At 51.7% G+C, this 20,969-nt stretch overlaps 1 protein-coding gene across 2 annotated transcripts; it reads left to right on the top strand.

Annotated features, from left to right (window-relative positions):
• The first annotated feature begins 6,273 nt into the window (after window positions 1-6,273).
• Window positions 6,274-20,814, top strand: SPRYD3 (SPRY domain containing 3). 2 transcript variants are annotated; one of them, XM_053226286.1, is made up of 12 exons: window positions 6,303-6,417; window positions 7,716-7,851; window positions 7,961-8,107; window positions 9,092-9,167; window positions 9,674-9,798; window positions 10,118-10,253; window positions 11,090-11,275; window positions 17,413-17,562; window positions 18,018-18,075; window positions 18,753-18,872; window positions 18,957-19,129; window positions 19,466-20,814. In XM_053226286.1, coding segments are annotated over exons 2-12 (1,308 nt in total). In that variant the 5' UTR covers window positions 6,303-6,417; window positions 7,716-7,849; the 3' UTR covers window positions 19,601-20,814. The 2 variants fall into 2 exon arrangements, with proteins under 2 accessions (XP_026892047.1, XP_053082261.1); XM_027036246.2 differs by lacking the exon at window positions 7,716-7,851 and having other exon boundaries at window positions 6,274-6,417.
• Window positions 20,815-20,969: the final 155 nt, after the last annotated feature.

The raw sequence follows: 20,969 nt of genomic DNA, 5'->3' as shown, positions 1-20,969 counted from the left end.
GCTTATTAAAAATATATATCACAGTAATGGTTTCACCTCAGTTTCTAAACAAACAAACAAAAATTTTGTATGTCCCATGCCCTGAACTGAAGATAGAGAAATAAGTAAGATGGCCCCCTGCTTCCGAGGAGATCACAGTCTATAGAGGATGGCCACGTGAATTACTGACAATGATAATAATAATAATAATGATAATGATCAATAAAAATAATAGCTTACATTATCTAATACTTTCTATATGCTGAGAACTGCACCAAGCACTTTACATATAATTCTCACTGTAAGTTATTAAGATGGGTGATGTTATTATTTGCATTGTTCTTCCTATAGGGGAACAGTAAGTCTTCAAATAGAGAAGTGACAGAGCAGGGGTTTGAACTCAGATTTCACTTGAGCCCTCTGTGAGCTGCTTCAGTGTTGTCAACCTCCTAGTCATCTTTGACGGTGTTGCTGGAGGGTTTTGTTCAGAACCATCTGCTGGGAAAATCCATCTCCAAAAGACCTCTTTAAACATGATCACTTGGACTGGGAAAAGGGCCATTCCACAGAGCGTCTGTGGTTAAATTCTGAGCCTTTAATTCTGAGCCTTGGCCAACATGACTATCAGAACATTAGGCATCAGAAGGATTACCTAGGATCCTAATGGAATTTTCCACCTGTCCCTATTTCAAACCCAACACGTCTAAAATCACACTTATTTTCTCCTCCCACGAACCATTCCTTAACTTTCCTATTTTGGGCGTGGTCTCAGCACTCTCCCAATTTCCCAATCATCTTCCATGCTTTTCTCTTTTCTCCTGAAATTACCTATTCCTGTTGCTTTCCCCCATCTGGTCCTAAAGTGTTTCCATTTCTGTGGCCACCTTGATTATTTGGGGTCTCATTGTCTTTCACCTGGACCATGACAACAGTTTCCTATGGACTGTCCAGTTTTCAGACATTATCTATTCTGTACCCAGACTATTCTTTCTGAAATGAAAATAGAGCATATAATTCTTCTGCTCAGAAACCTTCAATGATTCCCTATTAACTCCATGATCAAGTCCAAATCCTTGGTTTTCAATCCTCTTGTTCTATAACCCCTATTATTACCTTTCAAGAACCACCCACCCTGACCAAATATGCTCTTTGAATTCATACTTTGGAGCTTTTATTCGTAATTACACTCCTAACCTTGCCCTTCTTCTCTAGCCTTGTATTCTCTAGTTTTTATGATCAAGTTCTGGGTGAAATTGAATAAGTCTTTTCACCCTGATCCCAAGAAACTCACAGTCTCTGGGGAAAATAGACAAGGAAATCAACAATGACACTATGTAAGGATAGGAGGGATCAAAGACTAAGTGACACAGAGGGAGAAAAACTTAAGCTTGCCTGGGAGAATCAGAGAAGGCTTCACAGGGGAGATGATGCTTTGGCTGATTGTTGGAGTAGAAACTTATTAGGGAAGGAGTAAGGGGAAGGCTTCTAGGCAGAGGGAGCAACACCTGTCTTTACCAATCATGTGGCTGTCCATCATGTGTCTTCTGTTAACATTTCTGATAGTTTGTCTTGCATTTCTAGCACACTTTCATATACCAGATCTTTTCTTCTTATAACTGGCTTATAAATGCCCTTAGATTAGGGGCCATATCCTCTATTCCCCCATCCATAAAATGCTTGTTGCAATATCCACTTTGTAGAATTGTTATGTTAGGGGAAATTCATGTGATGTACATGGTAGGCATCCAGTGTTTTTGTTTTCCTATAATGAATGGAAGTGTCTAACTCAGTTCCTGGCCCACATAATATGCTCAGCACTTAATGAATGAATGATCCTACCCTGGTTCAAAATCGTTGTGTTCACATCTGAACTCTGCTTTGGAAGGCCTCATTGGATGGGAAAAGATCCAGAGAGACGCAATATCTCAGCAGGGGGAGGATACCTGCCTGTGAGAGCTAACCAGATGAGGGCTGTCCAGTCTGAAGAGGAGGCAAAGATGTTGAGATTCAACTCAAGTTCACTGAATGCTTATTTATATTTTGCATAATTTCACAATGTTCTATTACCATCTCCACTTTGCAAATAAGAAGGCATATTTAGAGACACCAAATTCCTGGCTGAAGGCCACACAGCTGGACAGTGGGATCCACTGGATTCCAAGTTCAATGCTTTTCACACTTCAACATAAAAACTTTCGTGATGTAGAAAAACATTAAGACTTTGGATAAGTTAAATACAGACTTGTTTGCTAAACTGTCTAAATACTCAAACCACAGGTAATTTCTAGAGCTAGAGAGAAGTTGTTTTAAGGCAAATAAAAGGAAGGGTAGACTTATGTTCGGGGTAGGGTAGGAAGAAACACAAGAAATGTATTATTATGATAAGCAGGACAAACTGGAAAAGAAAGAAATTAGAAAAGAATTAATAAGATCATAGGTATAAGATCCCTGGCAAGTCATGAAAAGACTAGACCTCCTCTTTTACTTCTTCTTGAGCTATGAGAACACCCTCAGCCTAAATCTGGCCTCTTTCCAAAGGCAACCTGGAGTTGTTCGAGGTCTGGGTTCCTACCCTTCTGGGCAGGCCAGCTGTGCCCTCTTTATTACCTGTCTCTGGCAGAGCTATTGAAGAAAGTATCCTAGGCTGTAACAAAACATTGGTCATAGTAAATATTTCTTTTTTTCCTCCCTAAAATTTTGGCTTGAGGGCCTAGAATTTAGTATTAAACAACCAGAGTAAGTTTAGGGAGATAGCAATTAAATCTCATACATCACACTCGAATACAGCTGACCCTTGAACAACATGGGTTTGACCTGGTCCACTTATACGTGGATTTTTTTCCCAATCAACACGATATAGCACTGTATTTTCTCTTCTTTGTTATTTTCTTAGGAATATTTTCTTTTCTCTAGCTTACTTTGTTGTAAGAATACAGTATACAATATACATAACATACGAAATATGTGTTAACTGACTGTTTACGTCATTGGTAAGTCTTCTGGTCAACAATGGGCTATTAGCAGTTAAGTTTTGGGGGAGTCAAAAGTTATACATGCAGATATGCTGTATTTATCGGGAAAAAAAGCCCACGTACAAGTGAACTCGCACAGTTCAAACCTGAGAAGACAAGACACAGACTGGAAGACAATATTTGTAAGTCACATATCTGATAAAGGATTTGAATTCAGAATATATAAAGAACTTTCAAAATGCAATATTAAGTAAAGCAACTCAAGTTTTAAGACTGGGCAAATGACTTGAACAGACATGGTCACTATCTTTATTGTGGACCTATTAGGATTAGCTATGGAGGCCAGCCTCAGGATCTTCATCTGCAAAAAGGAGATAATAATAAGAGTCACCAAAGAAGATAGACGGATAGCAAATAAGCATGTGAAACGATATTCGATATCGTTAGTCATTATGGAAATGCAAATTAAAATCACAATGAAATACCACTACATATCTATTAGAATAGCTACAATTAAAAAGAATGACAATGCCAGTGTTGGAGAGGATGTGGAACAACTGGAACATTCATCCACTGCTGACAGAAAGGATACAACTGGGGCGCCTGGGTGGCTCAGTCGGTTAAGGTTAAGCGTTCGACTTCCGCTCAGGTCATGATCTCACAGCTTGTGGTTCTGTGCTGACAGCTCAGAGCCAGGAGCCCGCTTCAGATTCTGTGTCTCCCTCTCTTTCTCTGCTCCTACTCTGATCACGCTCTGTGTGTCTCTCTCAAAAATAAATAAACATTAAAAAAATTTTTTTAACTGACACAACTATTTTTTTTAATGTTTATTTATTTATTGAGAGACAGAGAGGGAGAGAGAGAATCCCAAGCAGGTTCGGCACTGTCAGCACAGAGCCGGACTTGGGGTTTGATGAACCCCTTGATGAACCTTCATGGCTTCATGAACCATGAGATTATGACCTGAGCCGAAATCTAGAGTTGGATGCTTAACCGACTGAGCTACCCAGGCGCCCTGATACAACTATTTTGGAAAAGTTTGGCAATTTGTCAAAAAGTTAAGCATACATCTACCATGTGACCCAGCCAGTCACTGCGAGGGGCTTACCTAAGAGAAAATAAAATGTATGTCCATACAAAGATTGGTGCGTGAACGTTCATAGCAGCTTTATTTGTAAAAGCCAAAAATCAGAAACAACTAAATGTCCATCCATCAACAGATGAATCATTAACAAATTGTGGTATATCCGCATAGTAGCATACAACTCAGCAATAAAACAGAATGGACTAGTGACACACGCAGCAGCAACACAGACGGATCTCAAAATATTTATTCTGAATAAAAGAAGCCAGACATCCCTCCCCCACAAGAACATGTGTGTGTGTGTGTGTATGAAATCTGTGATTTCACTTAAGTAAAGTTTTAGAATATGCAAACTAAACTAGTGACAAAAAGCAGATTAGTTTCCTGGGGATGAGAGGGTGGGAGGGAGGGATTACAAAAAGAGCACAAAGAAACTTTTTAAAAAATGTTTTACTTATTTTTGAGAGAAAGAGTGCAAGCGAGCAAGCGAGCATGAGTGGGGGAGGGGCAGAGAGAGAGGGAGACAGGGACTGGACATGGGCTACTCGCTGACAGCAACCGGCCCAATGGGGAGCTTGAACTCACGACCCGTGAGATCATGACCTGAGCCGAAGTCCAATGCTCAACCGACTGAGCCACCCAGCCATCGCCAAAGAAACTTTTGGAAGTGATATTATGTATGTTCATTGCTTTGACTGTGGTGAAATTTTCATGGGTGTATACATAATCTATCAAATTGTGCACCTTAAATATGTAGGGCTTATCCTATGTCAATTATATCTCAATAAAGTTGTTTAATCAAATACAGTTAGATATCAAACACAAATTGTCAATCAAATCCTGAGAATGTTAACAGATTGATGATTCACCAAAAGGGCCAGCCCCACACCTGGAACCCAAAGATGAGGAATTCTCGAGTGGAATCACCAACCATTAGTAACACTTTGGAAACACCTTCTTCTTCCCTTTCACCATTTGAGGCCCTAACTAGCTAACTAGTTTCTGGAAGGAGCCAGGAGACCCTGTGTGGGATGGTTGTGACTCTGAGAGCCCCCTGGGCTGTTGCTTTCTGGTTGCCTTTGGGAACAGCTGAGTTGAGGCTTGGGGTATTTTTTATAGTTTAGGAAGGGGAGGTTGAAGAAAGCAATAAAGGAAACAGGAGCTGGAGATGAGTTGGGGAGGGTAATTCCAGATTCATGGAATCCAGGGGCTGGAATGGCGCTAAGAGACCACATGCTTCAAAATTTTTGTTTATGGGTAAGAACACCAAGACCTTGACCTCAAGCATAGAACTGGGGCTCTAATCCAGATTTCCTAATTTCCCATCTACATTTTCTTCCATCACCTATTTCCATCATGCCAAGTGGCCACTGTATATCTAGCAGAGACAGACCTATATACAGAAGTGACTTTTAGGTAATGAAAGATTGTAAAAAGTGCTTAGATGAGGCGCAAATGAAATGGTATGAGAACGCAGAGGAGGGAAAACCCACTGATCTGGAAGGGACATCTGGTGATGGGAGGCGACCTGGGCAGCCCTCCCGAGAGTGGTAATAAACACCCTTTAGTAGGTGCTCAATAAATATGAGTATCCTTCCCTTCATATAATGACTCGGGCCTAACTTTCCTCGCGTCACACCCAAAGCTTCCCTTCCGTAACAGCCAGAGGTTTCATGCCACCGTGGTTTTGCATCCGAAGTTCTCTCTTCCTGGAATGAACTGTCCTTCCCAGAATGAGCGGAAGGTGACAAGACGTGGAGCTCGGGGGGAATAAAGAGCACATGGTAATAGCATAGCTCTGGAGAATAAATATAAAGCACATGGTAACAGGCGCACGAGCTATGGAGGCCAGCCTCAAGATCTGCATCTGCAAAAAGGAGATAATGATAAGATTCATTTCATAAGGTTGCTGGGTGGCTTAAGAGGACATTCCTACGAAGCTTGCTTTCAGCGTCGTCTGTGCCACAGAACGAGCGCGCAGGCAAGACTGGCAGCAGCTGTAGGTGCGCAGGGACCTTCCCCGCCCGCCCCGCCCGGCGCGGGAGCCGCCCCTTGACCGCCCAGTCCGCGCCCACGGCGCCCGGCGCGGCGTCCGCGCCGCCACGTCGCTGCCTCCACCCTCCCACCCTCGGGTTTACCAGCCCCTACCCTGCGCTAGGTAGCCAGTTCACCGGGCCGCGCCCGAGCCTGCCTGCGTCCTCCCATTGGTTCTTGCAGATGCCTGTCATCCTGGGGCGCTGCAGATTGGCCGGGGAGTGTGGGGATGGGCGGGCCTCGGAGAGCGTAGGAAGGGCGGGGACCCGGATGTGTGTGGTGGCGGCGGCCGAAGAGCTAGTGTGAGGAGCTGAGAGGCCTATGGATGAGGAGAACGCGGCGGCCCCGGTAGGCGGGGATCGGGGGGGGGCGGGGTCCCGGAGGCTTCGGGTCCCCCCCCTCCGGAGCCTGAGGCGGGAGGCGGGGGTCCTGGGCGGAGGCTTCGGGGTCAGAGGCGGGGCCTGCGCCCCGGTCCCTGGGCTTCCTGCCTCGGGACCCTCCTCGGCCCCGTGCCGGGCCTGGGGAGACTGGGTGTAGTCGCGCTGACGAGCCCGGCCCTCCTGTCCCCGGGTCTCGTCTGAGGGCCAGGCGGTGTCCGGGCTGGAGGCGGGACCCGGTGCGGCCACCGCTCGCGGGTGCCAAGGCTGTGCGGTTCTGGGCGAGCGGACGTCCTTAGGTCTGGGGGCCACTATCTGTCTGGGGTGGAGCCCAGGCGGCGAGTGAGGAGGGCAGCCCCGCCGGTGCCAACCCTTGTGGGCCACGTGGTGCCTGTGGCTACCGCAGAAGGGTGTAACAAGCTCTTTGGGGTCGAATTCAGCCCAGCTAAGGCTCATTTAAGCACCTACTGTATGCAGGGTACTGTCAGGCCTTGATGGAACCTCAGTCCCAATGTTTGGGCGATGGGAAGAGAAAAGTACCTCCCATTTTCGTCACTTTTGGCTTCCAGGAAAAATTCATTCGTTCGTTCGTTCATTCATTCATTCATTCATTCATTCATATATTAGCACCGTTGGTGATTTAAATATCCTTCATTCATTCATTCATTCATTCATATATTAGCACCGTTGGTGATTTAAATATCCAGGTCATCCTACTCCTCTCCATCTTCACTGCTACCCTCCTAGTGGGTGCCATCTCTCATTGGAGGTGCTCCAACAGCCTCTTACTTGTTCGCTCCTTCTGCTCTTGTATATCTGTGATCAGTTCTCCAGCCAACAGCCTGAATGATCTTTAACATCTGATAAACCTTAAAAATCCCGTCATTTCCTTGCTTAAAACCCTCCAGAGGTTTCCTGTCCCGCTTGGGATAAAATCCAGACTCCTTAACCTGTGGTCTGCTCTGGCTCCTGGCTTCTTCCCATCTTCTTCTTGAACACTCTCCCACACGCATTCCCTACGCACCAGCCACCCTGGCCTTTGTATTCCTCTACCGTGCCTGCCTTCCACCCCACGACCTGTGTCCTGGCTGGCCCCTCTGCCTGAAATACTCTTTCTTGAGCTTGTCCCACGCCTGGCTTCTTCTTAACTCAAGTGTCACCTTAGAGAGACTTCCTCTGTCCGCTGTATCCAAAGTAGTCTTTAGACTTTACCCCTTTATTCTGCGTCACCCCACTCTACTTTTCTCCTCTACTGTCCGACGTCGTCAGGTCCGTGTCTTCCCTGTCACGCCTCCCGCACTGGAACGGAAGTGCTGTGAGAACAGGAATCCCACCCATCTTGTTCACAGAGGTACTCCTAACACCAAGAACAGTGCACATAGTAGGAGCTCAGGAAATGCTGAATGTAAGGACGAGGTTGGGGATTGTTGACTGACTTTGAGTCCAGTGCCCTCTCCACGTTCTGGTGTGCTCTGGGCCCTGCCTCCTTCTCAGTCTCCTTCTCCCCATGGCAGGTTTGTTCTCATGAACAAGATGGATGACCTCAACCTGCACTACCGGTTTCTGAATTGGCGCCGGAGGATCCGGGAAATTCGGGAGGTCCGGGCTTTCCGATACCAGGAGAGGTTCAAGCACATTCTTGTAGACGGAGACACTTTGAGGTGAGTTTAGGGGGAGTGCTTCCACATTTTCCTTGCTCTGCCAGGTCTTAGAGATGAAAAGGGGCCTTTACAGAGGCAGACGACTGTTGGCACCTGCCCTGCGAGGGCTTTTGACCCTGGAGGCCTTTCTGAGTGGAGCGGGGTGGAGCTGTGTCTCTGGGTCACTCTGTCCTGGTTCACATTAGAAGCAGTCATGTAAGAGAGAGGAAGCTGCTGGTGTGTCGAGTCGCTCAAGTGCCTCGTTGAGGGGACTCCAGTGGGTGTGTGGCTTGTCTGGGTCTCCTTCTGCCTGCATCTCAGGGGGTGGGGTTTGGTGGAGAGTAGCCGTTTCAGAGGCAGTGGATTTCCTGTTTTGGGAGGACAGTCCCACAGTGCGTCCTGCCCACCAGTTTCCAGCCCTTTGGCTTGTGTGTTTGTGTTTGTTTTCTCTCTCTTCTGGCTTGAACCCCTTCCCTGACTCCTTCTGAGCCTAATTCTGTCACAAAGTTGTCCCTGAAGGGGGGGGAAGGAAGTAGTGCTGTTTAGCCTGAAGGCAAAAAAGTTGAGGAGTGGGGACTGAATAACCGTCTTCCAGTCTACGAAGGGCTTTGGTGCAGACGATAGAGACCAGCTGTGCTTCAGCTCCACTGAAGACAGAGCCAGAGAAAAAGGCCAAAGCTGCAGCATGAGGGATTGAGGTTAGACAGGGTTGTGAGACCCTGGCTAGGCAATTAAGGGAGGTTCCGCATTCTTTTCCTCCTAGAAATGAAGGAGCCACGCTCATGTTGGTCTGATGTGGGTTGGACCCTGGCTGGAGGCAGCAGGAGGGGTGGGTGACCTCAAGTATCTTGTTACGGTGTCTGTGCAGATGTCCTGAAGTGTGGCCTGATAGATTCTCCTCTGTGTTGGCCCTTACCGGGGGATGGGGCAGCGGTGAGGATGCTGAGGCCCTACCCCCCACTCCTGGGCTAGGCTGCTAATGAACCCCCCTCATTCTTCTGTTAGTTACCATGGAAACTCCGGTGAAGTTGGCTGCTACGTGGCTTCTCGACCCCTGACCAAGGACAGCAATTATTTTGAGGTGATCAAGGCAGTGTGGGGGGAGAGCAGGGGGTGAGATTGTTAAGCTCCAAGGAGATTCTTGCTCTCTTCCTTTTAATTTGCCATCAGGGCTGTCTTCTTGGCTGAGAAAAGGGCACAGAATACCATGGTGCCTCGGCTGAGAGATAGATGCCCCAGTGCTGTCACCCTGTCTCTTCTGTTTTCCTGCCCCTCAGCTAGGGGAGGAGCTATGACCCACACCCCAGACTCGGACCCATGTCCTTTCCCACTTCCTAACCCGAGCCCAGCATCTGCTCATTTTCCTATCATTTTCCATAGCTTCCAAATGATTTTCTGAGTAATCATGACAAAGTAGGCCCCTGGTCTCCCCAGTTCTCCCCTCAGTGTCCTTTCTTTTTCTTTGATTGCCATGTTTTTTGTCTCTTTGAGGCTCTTTGAGCCTTTGATGTCTGACTCCCCTTCCCCACCCCGGCAGAAATTCATCCCGATGCCTGCTAATCCTTCCCCCTGCACTCTTCCTTGTAGGTGTCGATTGTGGACAGCGGGGTGCGGGGCACCATTGCTGTGGGGCTGGTCCCTCAGTACTACAGCTTGGATCACCAGCCTGGCTGGTTGCCCGACTCTGTAGCCTACCACGCTGATGATGGCAAGTGAGTTGCCTCCTGTGGAACCTTGTCCCTTTCCTGTGGATTCGGGAACCTTAGATATAAAGGACTACCTAGACGTGGTTTTTGCCATTCCTTCACCTGTCTTGGGGTATTTTCATAGACTTTTCTGATCAGGATGGGAAGGTGGCCTGATAGCTACCCTTGGAGGTTTGTAGACTTGGAGGGGAGGGTGGAGCTCATGCGTGGACACAGATGCCATTGCAGGGTGACTGGGAGCAGCAAGGTAGGCCCCAGGGGTCAGTGCCGTGGAGAAGTTGGGAGGCCAGGCTCAGGTCCTGTGTCTGTGCCGCTCTGTTTGCAGGCTGTACAATGGCCGAGCCAAGGGCCGCCAGTTTGGGTCAAAGTGCAACTCCGGGGACCGGATTGGCTGCGGCATTGAGCCTGTGTCCTTTGATGTACAGACTGCCCAGATCTTCTTCACCAAAAATGGGAAGCGGGTGAGTGGGAAATCCCAGGTGGGATTTAAGCGGGTTGAAGCCATCTGAGGATCTGTGGGAGTGGAAGTCATCTGGCTGGGCTTGCTCAGGGACCCATAAGCTTTAGTTCCACCTCCTTCAGGCCAGCCTCAGGTTCTTCTGAAGTCTGTGTACGGGACAAGACACTTTCCCTGCCCAGGGGAAGCCAGGACATTGGCTAGATGATATGTGCACAGGGGTGGGTTAGTGCAGTGGAGGATGGGCAGAGATTGTAGGGGGCCGAATTGCGTTATTTGGGGGAAAGTTTTGAGCAGAAAAGGAGAGGAAGAGGTTACAGCCTGGCTGCATAAGCTGGAGGTCCTCTTCGGAGATTTGACTTGAATGCTTTTGAGGGATATGTCCGTTCTGTGTTTATTTTTCTTGTTTCGCTTCTCCTTTCCTTCCCTCTTTGGAGACAGGCTAGTAGCGGTGAAGAGATGGGTAAGAGCGATGGAAGAGAGACCCTCAGCTGTCTTTCGTGTCCTGTCCTGCTCCATCTCCCACCCTGGGAAGATTGCTCTCTCAGGCCTTGGTGGGGGGCGGGGGGCCCTCCTTAGCGTCTGTGCCTCTAGAACACACACGTGCCAAAAGCATTTGGCAGCAAGTCAAGAGATTTATGTCTGCCCTCTAGCTTTGTGGATACCTTGCTTGGCCAGGCGTGCTTAGCAACTTTTTAAACTTTTCCGTACCTCTGTTTTGCCGTCAGCATGTGTGGTAGTTATTTGTTGCATCATCTCAAAAGTACCCTTGTGAGAATTAGGTGAGCTGTGGAAAAGTGAGCCAGGCGGCAGCTCCCTTCCTCCCTCCCTCCGCTGCAGGTGGGCTCCACCATCATGCCCATGTCCCCAGATGGACTGTTCCCAGCAGTGGGCATGCACTCTCTGGGTGAAGAGGTGAGGCTGCACCTCAACGCTGAGCTGGGCCGCGAGGACGACAGCGTCATGATGGTGGACAGTTACGAGGACGAGTGGGGTCGGCTGCATGATGTCAGAGTGTGCGGAACTGTAAGTGGAGGAGGGGGTGGACTGGTGGGGGTTGGACCGGGAGGCCTGGGCTGAACTCTGTGGGCCACATACACATGTCTGAATTGCTTAGAATGGGGAGTGAGGACCGTGTCTTTTATAGGGTTTTGGGAAACGGGAGCTTGGGGCCTTGATGCGACTTCTTGAATCCAGATCTGTGTTCTCCTTAGTGCTGACTGGCTGTCTTCCTTCTGTGTCACTGAGAGCTCAGGTTAGTTGCTTTACTCTGAGAACAGCAGTAGTTCTCCTTTGCCTTCGTTGGTTCTTTTTGCATCTGGTGGCCTCTGCTGCCCTGCACATCCGGGCTTATTTGGAGGCGGGATGCCTGGATCCTCCTTTCAAAAGCCCAGTCTTAGCTCAGCTGGCCCAAGCTCTCCACTCACTGTGCTGCAGGTTATGTGTGGTCACGAGCCCTGCTCCTGTGGGGGAAGGTTCTGAGATCTGTCTTGAGTAAGTGTCAATGTCAATGTCTTCTGTCTTCCCCCTACATTTTGATAGAGGAACGCGAATGAAGGCAAATGAAGATTCATTGAGAATCCTTGACCCTCCAGAGTCTGCTTTTTTAATACACCGTCTCCTCATACCTGCTTTGGTCTCTCCGTGGATTTGAAACTTTCTTGGGGAGTGTATGGACCTTGGGAGAGGGAAATTCTTCACATCTACCCTCGATGCCTCATGCTGGGCTGGGAGTGAATGGATGCTGAGTCAGGGGTCTGGCCCTGGCCTCCAGTGGGCTGCTCCGGCCTCCCACTTCGAATTGTCCCTCTGCCGCCCTCTTGCTCCCGGCTCAACCTTTTTCTCCACCCTCTGGCCTTCTCACCCCAACCCAGGCTGTTTTCAGCTTAGCCTTTGATAGCAAAACAGAAGCAGTGGGGGGTGGGAGTGGATTATGAGCAAGGCTCCCCCCATTTCTGGAGTTCAAGGTGAGTCAGACTCAAGGAAAATGGCAGACCGTGTGCCCTCCTGCTGCTCCTGACAACTCTGCACCCCCTCTGGCAGTGGGGTCTGAGGGCCGCAATGGCGGCAAGCCGGGAGGCTTCAGATGCCCACTCTTTGATCCTCATCTCTTTCTTTCCCCCTTCCACCATCATCTTGACAACATCTACAGAGTTGAACTTGGGACTGAGCCAGGGCGATGTTCCAGCTCTCATCCCTGACCTCTCCTCAAGACTGTTTTCCTGGCATCTTTTCCCTGCCTGGACCCGTCCCCACTCTGGCCCCAGCTCCTCCCAGGCAATCTTTTCTAATTGATGTAGAATCCTGTAGACATTTATAAATAGCCTTCCTTCCTCTCTGCCCTCCCCCAATGCCCTCAGGTCACACATTTGAGAATTTTTTCTTTCTTAGACATAAGCTGTTTGGCTCTTCTCTCAGACCCTCACCCCAGCTGGGGACAGCTGGCAGGGTGGACACACTGTTCCCTGAGCACCTGCTCCTCTGGGGCAGACTGGAGCATGAGCCTCTTGAGAGATACATGCCTTTCTTCTTCTCTTGCCAGCGACTCCATCTTTCAAATGAGGGTGACATATCCGGTTTCTTCCTTCCATCCCCTCGGACCCTATCCCTGCTTGTCTCTTGCCCTGCTCCTTCTTGTCCCTTTTGACCATCCATTGTGTTTGTGATCTGGGGATGGGAGTTGTATCTCCTGGAGGAGCCTGGGAGAGGTCATTTGGGCTATTGGAGGCCTGTGCCTCCCACTTCTAAAGATGTATAGCTCAGCTGTTTCTCCATTTTGCCCTTCCTGTTTTCCTGTCCCCTCTGTGGGGAGCCTTTCCCTGGAGCCTCAAGACCTCCGCTGTTGGATGGGCCCTGTTTCTCCCGCCTTGAGTGACGTTCCCGGTAGAGCGCCCTTTAGAACCATAAAGGTCTGGGGGAGGCTCTGATGCCATCCAGTCCAGGGCTTCCCAGTGCGGAGCCGAAGACCATTCACCTTGACACGCAGGATGTTTAGCATCCTAGGCACCCAGACCCAGGGTGCTGGGAGCTCCCTCCCCTAGTCTTTGTGACAGCCCTCATGCTCCCAGATCTCTTGTGCGGTTGATGAAAAAACACAGACAGAAGTGAAAACAGCACCAGACAGAAGTGAAGAGACTTGTTCAAACGTCAAACAGTGAATTAGTAGTGAAACTAAGTCCAGATATTTATTCTTTGATCCCTTGCCACCACTCTGTCCACTGCCAGACACATGCTGTGCCCTTCTTCCCAACCCTTCTTCTGTAGCCCGTCATCTCTCCTCCTGGCCCTTCTTGTAAGGTGAATCGGGGTTCCTGGGCTTTAAGTCCCCACCTCCCCTGTCAGTCTCCTGACTAGCTCTTAGCCACGGCCCTTTTGGGTGAGCTTACCTTGCTGTCTGGGACCCTTGGCCTCCTGGGCCTTTCTCTCAGTTCGGAGTCTCTGTTATCTTCTCTCTTCCCTTCTCACTGGTTCTTCCTACAGAGAAGAACAAATTCCTGACCCTCTTTTTTCCCTCCAACATTAAATTATGAACAATTTCAAACATATGGAAAAATTGAAAAAATGGTACAGTGTGTACCCATTTACCTGCTACCTAGCTTCAGCAGTTGATATTTAGTTGTGTCTGTTTGATCTGAGCACCTGTATATAGACAGACCTGGCTCTTTCTTGAGTGGAATCCTTCCCCCTGCATCCTGTGGCCTCAGTTTCCCCTCCTGAAGAGTCCCTCCTTTGCAGAGCTCTGAGGGTGTTGAGGAACCGCTGCTGTGTTTGCTCAGGGATGGGGGTGTTACCCCTCACCTCATCCCTGCCCCCAGGCTTTGCAAAGTGAGGTAATGTGTGGAGGGTGGGGGGCAGTAGGTAAAGCTGGGGGATTAGACTCATTCTGTCTTTGTTTCCTGCGCATAGCTCCTCTGACAACTCCTTAGTGATGGAGCAACGGCTTTGGTACACAGAGAGGGGTGAATAAGGCCTCACCCTCCAGGGGTCCTCCCGGACCCGACCCAACCCAACCCAACCCAGGAGGAGACCATGTTGGGGCCTGAGCTGGCCGGTGGGGAGTGTGGAGCACGTTCTTGGTGCCTGTTTCAGCTGCTTCTAGGCCCTCAGGGCACTGAGCCCTCCCTTGCTCCTGTCAAGAGGGATTAGGGTCTCTGCTGGCAAGAGGAGGAGGGCGGATACCAGCCAGAGAGAAGTGACTGGGAAGGCGCTACTGGGAGGTGGGGGGTTGGAGTGCAGGAGGCTCTCTGCACTCTGGCCCGCAGCTTCCATTCTGTGGCTTCGAGTCCACCTGTTTGGCCTCTCAGGGCTTTGGTGGTGTGGGGAGGGAGGCTCAGGAGTTGGGGGGCTTGAAAGCACTGAGGAAAGGATGCCCTTACCCCACCAAAGATGTGGGGGAATATTCCTGCTGCTTGGGCATTATTTGAGAAGTACTAAGAGGAGGGCAGCTGGTCAGTGGGGACAGAGTAATCTGGGGCGTGCTCATCTGTCCTAGGGGAATGGTGACCAGTTCTGGGGCCTATGGGGCTGCTGGAGTTGGAGGTAAGGGCTGAGATGAAGGGTCATTTCTGTCTGTGATGCGAAGTTATAGTCTGTTGTAGCTTTGGGGTGACCGTTCATGTTCACGGAGCATTGATACGTGGGTATGTTCTGGTACACCCCGCCCCCCCCTTTCCTGATTTAGGGAAAGGCGGAACATGTGTTGATCACCTGGGGGCAGGCTCCATGCCGAGCACTTGACACACTTCATTTAGTCTTCTCTCGCCCATTTTAGGAAAATTCCTTTTACTGAGGAAGAAACTGGCTTAAAGGAGCAAAAGTCGCTTTCTCGAAGTTAGCTTCTAGTGACTAAGAGGAGTTAGGATTTGAACCCAGGGCTGTGTGATTCTCTTTCCAAACTGAAAGGCATTTGAGGCACAGATGAGGGACCAGCATTGAGATTCTAGCAACTCAGACCCTAGGGGCTAAACCTCCCATCTCCACTAGGTTGCTAAAGCCCTAGTCTCAGGAGGGGAGGAGTGAACTCAAGCTAGGATCTGTCAGGGAGGCCACACTCCCCACCTGCCCCTGTAAATGCCGAGAGAGGATCAGATGAATTGGGGCAGTTTACGCCCTAAGGGGCGGGTGGTTCCTCTCTTGCAGAGGGCAGCATTTGCTGGGACCTAGTCTTCCAGCTGTCGGCAGTCTGTCTGAAATGCTGTGCCGGGTGGGGAGTGGGTTTCAGAGTCCCACATTAGTGGGTTTCGTCCTCCTGACCTTTTAGCTGGAGGAAGCGTCCCCACCCTGTCCACAGACAAGACTGCAGTGGCCGCAGTCCTCAGGGCTGAGGCAGAGGGAATGGTTGGGCGGGTTTTTCCCAAGGATCAGGATCTGGAGCCGCTGCCTCTTGGCTCTGGAAGTGGAGAACACTGTGTTTCCTACGCCGAGGCCAGTTGGATGGAGTGGGTCGAGGGCAGCTGTGGGATCCCCCACCCAGTTCTGCAATGCTGGCCGGAGAGGGTGGGCTGGGGGGCTCCTCGCACTGGGTGGAGCGTTAAGCCAGTTAATGCACACCAGGCTCTACCCCTCCCAGCTTGTGGGGAGATGCTGAGGAGGAACCCAGGCCCAGCAGAGGATACAGGACCGTGAGGGGAAGTCCAGCAGTGTGGGCCTTTAATTAGTACCTGGTAAATCAGAACATGGCCTGTGGGGGGACCCCCTTGTGTGAAAGAAAGCAGTGTGAGCTAACCCAGAAGACCTGGGCTAGGGGTGTAAATAAAATAGGGTGAGCATAACCTGAAACACAGAAGGTCATGGCTGGAGGAATTTGAAAAAAAGCCTGGGTGTGGATGTAGGAGGCTTCCCATGCAGCTCTGGCCTTTCCTCTGGTTGCCTCTCCCACCTCAGTTCTCTTTTGGAGAAGAGGAGAGGATGGACTTGAGGTGGCAGGGCTTTGGGGATCGAGGGCTGAGAAGGGGACCCTGTCCCTCAAGTGTTCTGTCTGAAGGGGTGGTGAGGGTGCAGGCCCTGCCTCCGCCACAGACACCTAGGCTTTTGCACTGGTGCAGGCCAGCATAATTCCTTTCCTGTTCAGGCAGGAGTTCTTTGGGGGTGAGAGGCCAGCATCCCAAGGCTTGCCAGGGATGAGTGGAGGAGGTCCCCAGGCAGTGTTTTCTTCTGGGCTGGAGGGGTGGGAGGGTAGACTAAAGTCTTGAGGGGCAGTTTGGCTAATTAAAAAGGGATTAAGGACTCCCAGGTGATGCTGAGGGTGAGGAAAGAGGGGATGGGGTTGAGTCATAACCCCACCATTACCATGACAACTGATAAATAAATCCTCCCAGCTTGGGGGTGGCCGCCCCATCATGCCCAGGCAGGACCATTGTGGAATTGAAGAGCCCCAAGAGTCCCGTCAGTCGCCTCCCCTCTCCCTCCACCTCCACACCCCTGCTGTGAAAGGTCCGAGAGGGGCTGTGAACAGGAAAGCCTGCCTTCATGTCTCCGGCCTGCCTGCTCCCCTCCTTCACATTAAGTAAAGAGTGGATCTGGTCATTCTGGGTTCCCTGATTCCCCGCGGCACCCCCCTGACCCAGCTCTGTCCACAGCCAAGTCAAACAGCCCTTGAGAAATCACGTCCATCCCATCCTAGGCAGAAGTGGTTTCTGAGCTGTCTCCCCTCCCTCAGACATCTGGAGTTGGCACCTAACCTCTGCATCCTCCCTGTCCCCATTAGGCCCCCTCATGTCTCCTCTCAGCGCAGGCTTCACGTCCTCACATCTCTTTTTCTCCTGTCCAGGGCCCCTGGGTAGACCTCTTCTAGCAGGGTCTTTCAGGGCAAGGAGGTGACAGCCTGGAGACCCCTAGTGTGGTCCTGGGTGCTCAGCCAGCTGGGGTGCTGTGCTGCTGCCCGCCTCTCCCCCAAAGCAAGGAGAGGGGCTTTGGCTCAGTAGGTAGATGGGTGCGGGGCTCAGCCCTCCTGCCTGTGCTGCCTCCTTTGCTTCCCCCCCTCCGCCCCATTCTCCCATGCCTGCCCAGAACGTTGGGGCCCAGTTTCTTCTAGGATCCTTTCCCTTCCAGCCAAGGGTTTGTCACGCTCGGAAACTGGTCCTGAGTGTCTCTGGACCAGGTTTCTAGGGCAGGTGTCAGTCTGCCCTTTGCACCACCTGCTGCCCCTGGCTCTTCCCCCACAGCTCCTGGAGTACTTGGGCAAGGGCAAGAGCATCGTTGACGTGGGGCTGGCCCAGGCCCGGCACCCACTGAGCACCCGGAGCCATTACTTTGAGGTGGAGATCGTGGACCCTGGAGAGAAATGCTACATCGCCTTGGGGCTGGCCCGGAAGGTGGGGACTCATGCTGGCTTTTTACCTGGAGAGCTGCTCAGCTCTGGGGCTGTTGGAATGGAGCTCAGAAGCTTTTGGGGAAATCGGGGAGCAGGGGGCGCAGGCTGTGGAGGGAGAAGGGTCTTTACCCGAGCATGGTTGTGTGTGTTCGCTGTGGGAGGGTACGCACCCCCCATGACCCACAACCAGATAGAGGGTCCTGACTGCAGCACTCAAATGGGCCTGCAGGTCGGGAGGGGGCAGCCTGCAGCCCTGGCTGTGAAAGCCAAACACCCTTGTTACCTTCCCTGCGTCCCCTGCAACCTCAAGTGCCTGAAGGGGGTGGGAGGCTGCAGGGGAGTGAGCAGCCCTCTGGGGTTGTAGCCTGTTTCAGAAGGTTGAATGTGCAGATGCCCTCTCTCCTGTTCTTTTCCTGTGCATGGGACCATAGGTTTTCTCTTTCCTTCTTGGTGCAGGATTATCCCAAGAACAGGCACCCTGGCTGGAGCAGAGGCTCTGTGGCTTACCATGCAGGTGGGTAGGGGCTGCCCCGGGGCGGCTGAGGCCGTGGGAGCTGTAGAGGCACAGGGACATCCATTTTCCTGACCCCCAGTGAAAGGCCTCCCCTCCAGCGTCTGGCTGGTGAGACTTTCCCCTGCTGCTGTCTCATCTCCCCTTCCCAAGCTGCTAGTGCTTTCTCTTTGTGTTTTTCCTCCCGGCCTGAAAAGCGAGGGGAGCCGAAACAGGGGCGGGAGATCTGGGCCCAAACTGGACATTCCAGGCCTCTGAGTTGGCTCCCTCTGCGCCCTTCTTGCAGATTCTGCAGTTTCTTTTTTTGGTCTGCTTCATTTCCTTTAGGGCTTTCTTTAGAAAGGAGTTGCCATGAGCTCCCAGTGCCATCCCCATCCCCTCCTCAGCCCCTGTCCCCTCTCCTTTCTCCTGCCAGCATCCTGAGGGAGTCTGCTGCCCCTTAGCATCTTGAGCGAATATTGTGTCTCTTTTTTTTAATGTGGTGCCCTCTTTCTACTCCTGTCTTTCCATCTTTGTTTCACCTTGACCCCTTCCCTTCCTCAGTGCCAGAGAGGGAGAGGAGCAAGCATTCAACTTCAAGCAGGGACCTCTCTCTCGCCCGGTGGAGGGTAGAGGATCAGCCCTTCCTTCAAGTGTGTGTCTTCTCCCTCCCCTCCTCCCCCTCCCCCCCCCCCCAATAGATGATGGGAAGATCTTCCACGGCAGTGGTGTGGGGGACCCCTTCGGGCCACGCTGTTACAAAGGGGACATTATGGGCTGTGGAATCATGTTCCCCCGGGACTACATTCTGGACAGTGAGGGTGAGTAGGTGGGGGTGGCTGACCAGGCTGGTCAGGCAGATGGTGGGGGCAGTACCACGGGAGCTCAGTTTCCTGGCCTCCTAGGTGACAGTGATGACAGTTGTGACACAGTGATCCTGTCCCCAACTGCCCGAGCCGTCCGGAATGTCCGGAATGTCATGTACCTGCACCAGGAGGGAGAAGAGGAAGAAGAGGAAGAGGAAGAAGAAGAAGATGGAGAAGAGATTGAGCAGGAGCATGAGGGCAAGAAGGTGGTGGTGAGTGGGGACAGGGTGGCGTTGGACTAGGGTTCTTGGGCCTGGGCAGGGGCTGGCATCATTGGGGAATAGGACCCCCAGCCAACGCAGGGAAGAGGGGAAGGCCTGGCTGTGGGCGTGTTCTGTTCTGAGGTGCTGGACGTTGCCCAGACTCTGGTGGGGAGCTGGTTTCCAGACGCCCCCTTGTGGTCACTTCCCACATCACCCTAAGTCTCTCCCCCCGAGGGCTTCTGGGAGTTGGCAGTGCTTGGGGTTCAGGCCTGTGTGGCTCTAGTAGCATCATCAGAAGAGGCTAGAGCCCACCTGCTCCACTCCTCTACATGCCTCCACCCCCAGGTTTTCTTCACTCGGAACGGCAAGATCATCGGGAAGAAGGATGCTGTTGTACCTTCTGGCGGCTTCTTCCCCACCATTGGAATGCTGAGCTGTGGGGAGAAAGTCAAAGTGGATCTGCATCCCTTGAGTGGCTAGGGGCTTCTTCCCTAGACCTGCCCCGTCTCCTTTTCCTCGCCCTTTGCAGAACCGGGTGCCCAGTTCCTGCCTTCCCCAAGGATTTGCTTACCCAGCAGGCCCCAGGGAGTTCATAGTCCCTCCGCCTCCCCCCAGATCAGGCCCCTGCCGAGCTCCTGTGTGCCCATGTTTCTGACCTGGTGCTACCTCGATCATCAGTCAGTCCTGGACCTGAGTCCCTGGTTGGACAGGAACAGGCCCTAAGAATGGAATTGGTATATTGGTGGGTCCCGCTTGCTTTGGCTGGTGGACTCCCGCACCTTTTCTTTCCCCACCGGCCATAGGAGTGGAGAGGAGTGAGCACCCTGTCTCAGCTGCTATTTGGGCATGAGGCTTTGCAGGGGGTGGAGTAGAGACATCCCCCTCCTCTATTTATCACAGTATTTCCCGTTGCATCTCCCTTTTTTGTTCCCTGTCCTCATTGTGAACCAGTTGCTGCTGTTATCCCCCTGGCTGGGCTCGGGGGGCTCTGTTGGGCCCTCTCTCTCCTTCCACTGACTGCTGTCCCAGGAAGACTACTCTAGGGTCTCTGTTCTTTCCCTTGAGAGCCCGCTTTCTCCTTCACTGCCTGCTTAGGCACCGTAGTCCCGCAGAGAATCTGAGTCTCTGGCTCCCCGCAACTGTACACACAGTCGGGTGCCTGTTATGTGTTGAATGGAGTGAGAGAGGGGCTGCCAAGTGAGAGGGCCTGGGGCCTCTGCTCCCATCCCCTCCTTGCCATCCTTGGGACACCTGTGGTACCCTTTTCCCTAGTTCCCTGGGATGCACGGTGAAGGCAAGACCCAGAGCCGTGGTCGCAAGCGCAGAAGGCGGCTCGGCCCCTCACTCCCCTTCCCTGCTGCACCCGTGTCCCAGCTTGCTGCCCGTGCCAGTTGCCTGTTTTGCTTCAGTGTTTGATTCTAGCACTTACATACGTCCTCCCCTACCAAGCCCTCCTGTCTCCCGCCGCCACGACCCCTGACCCCCTTCCCATACAGTGACTTCTCCTGGGAGGAAGAGGGAGCGGGAGCTGTTAGCCTTGGTTTGCACAGAGTGCGTGGGCCTTGGGGAAAGGGGGCGAGCTGCTTTGTTGCTGGTGTCCCCCCTTCAGCCCTCCACTACGATGTATGAAATGTATGTACAGCCCAGAGATGTTTATACAGCCAATAAAGATGGAGTTTCTGTATTTATCAGGATGGCCTGGACAAGGGAATCCTTTCCAGTCCGTAGGGCTGGGGCCAGGGCTAGAGTTGGGGACTGCTGAGGGGGGCTTGGACCCATGTGAGGCCAAGGGTGGGGATTGTGTACATTTCGTGGACCTGGGATGCCCCCAAGAAGCCCCCAAGTGCCC

This window comes from Acinonyx jubatus, chromosome B4, assembly GCF_027475565.1.
Source record: "Acinonyx jubatus isolate Ajub_Pintada_27869175 chromosome B4, VMU_Ajub_asm_v1.0, whole genome shotgun sequence".
NCBI classification, from domain to species: Eukaryota; Metazoa; Chordata; class Mammalia; order Carnivora; family Felidae; genus Acinonyx; species Acinonyx jubatus.
This window is presented reverse-complemented; position numbering and strand designations above follow the sequence as displayed.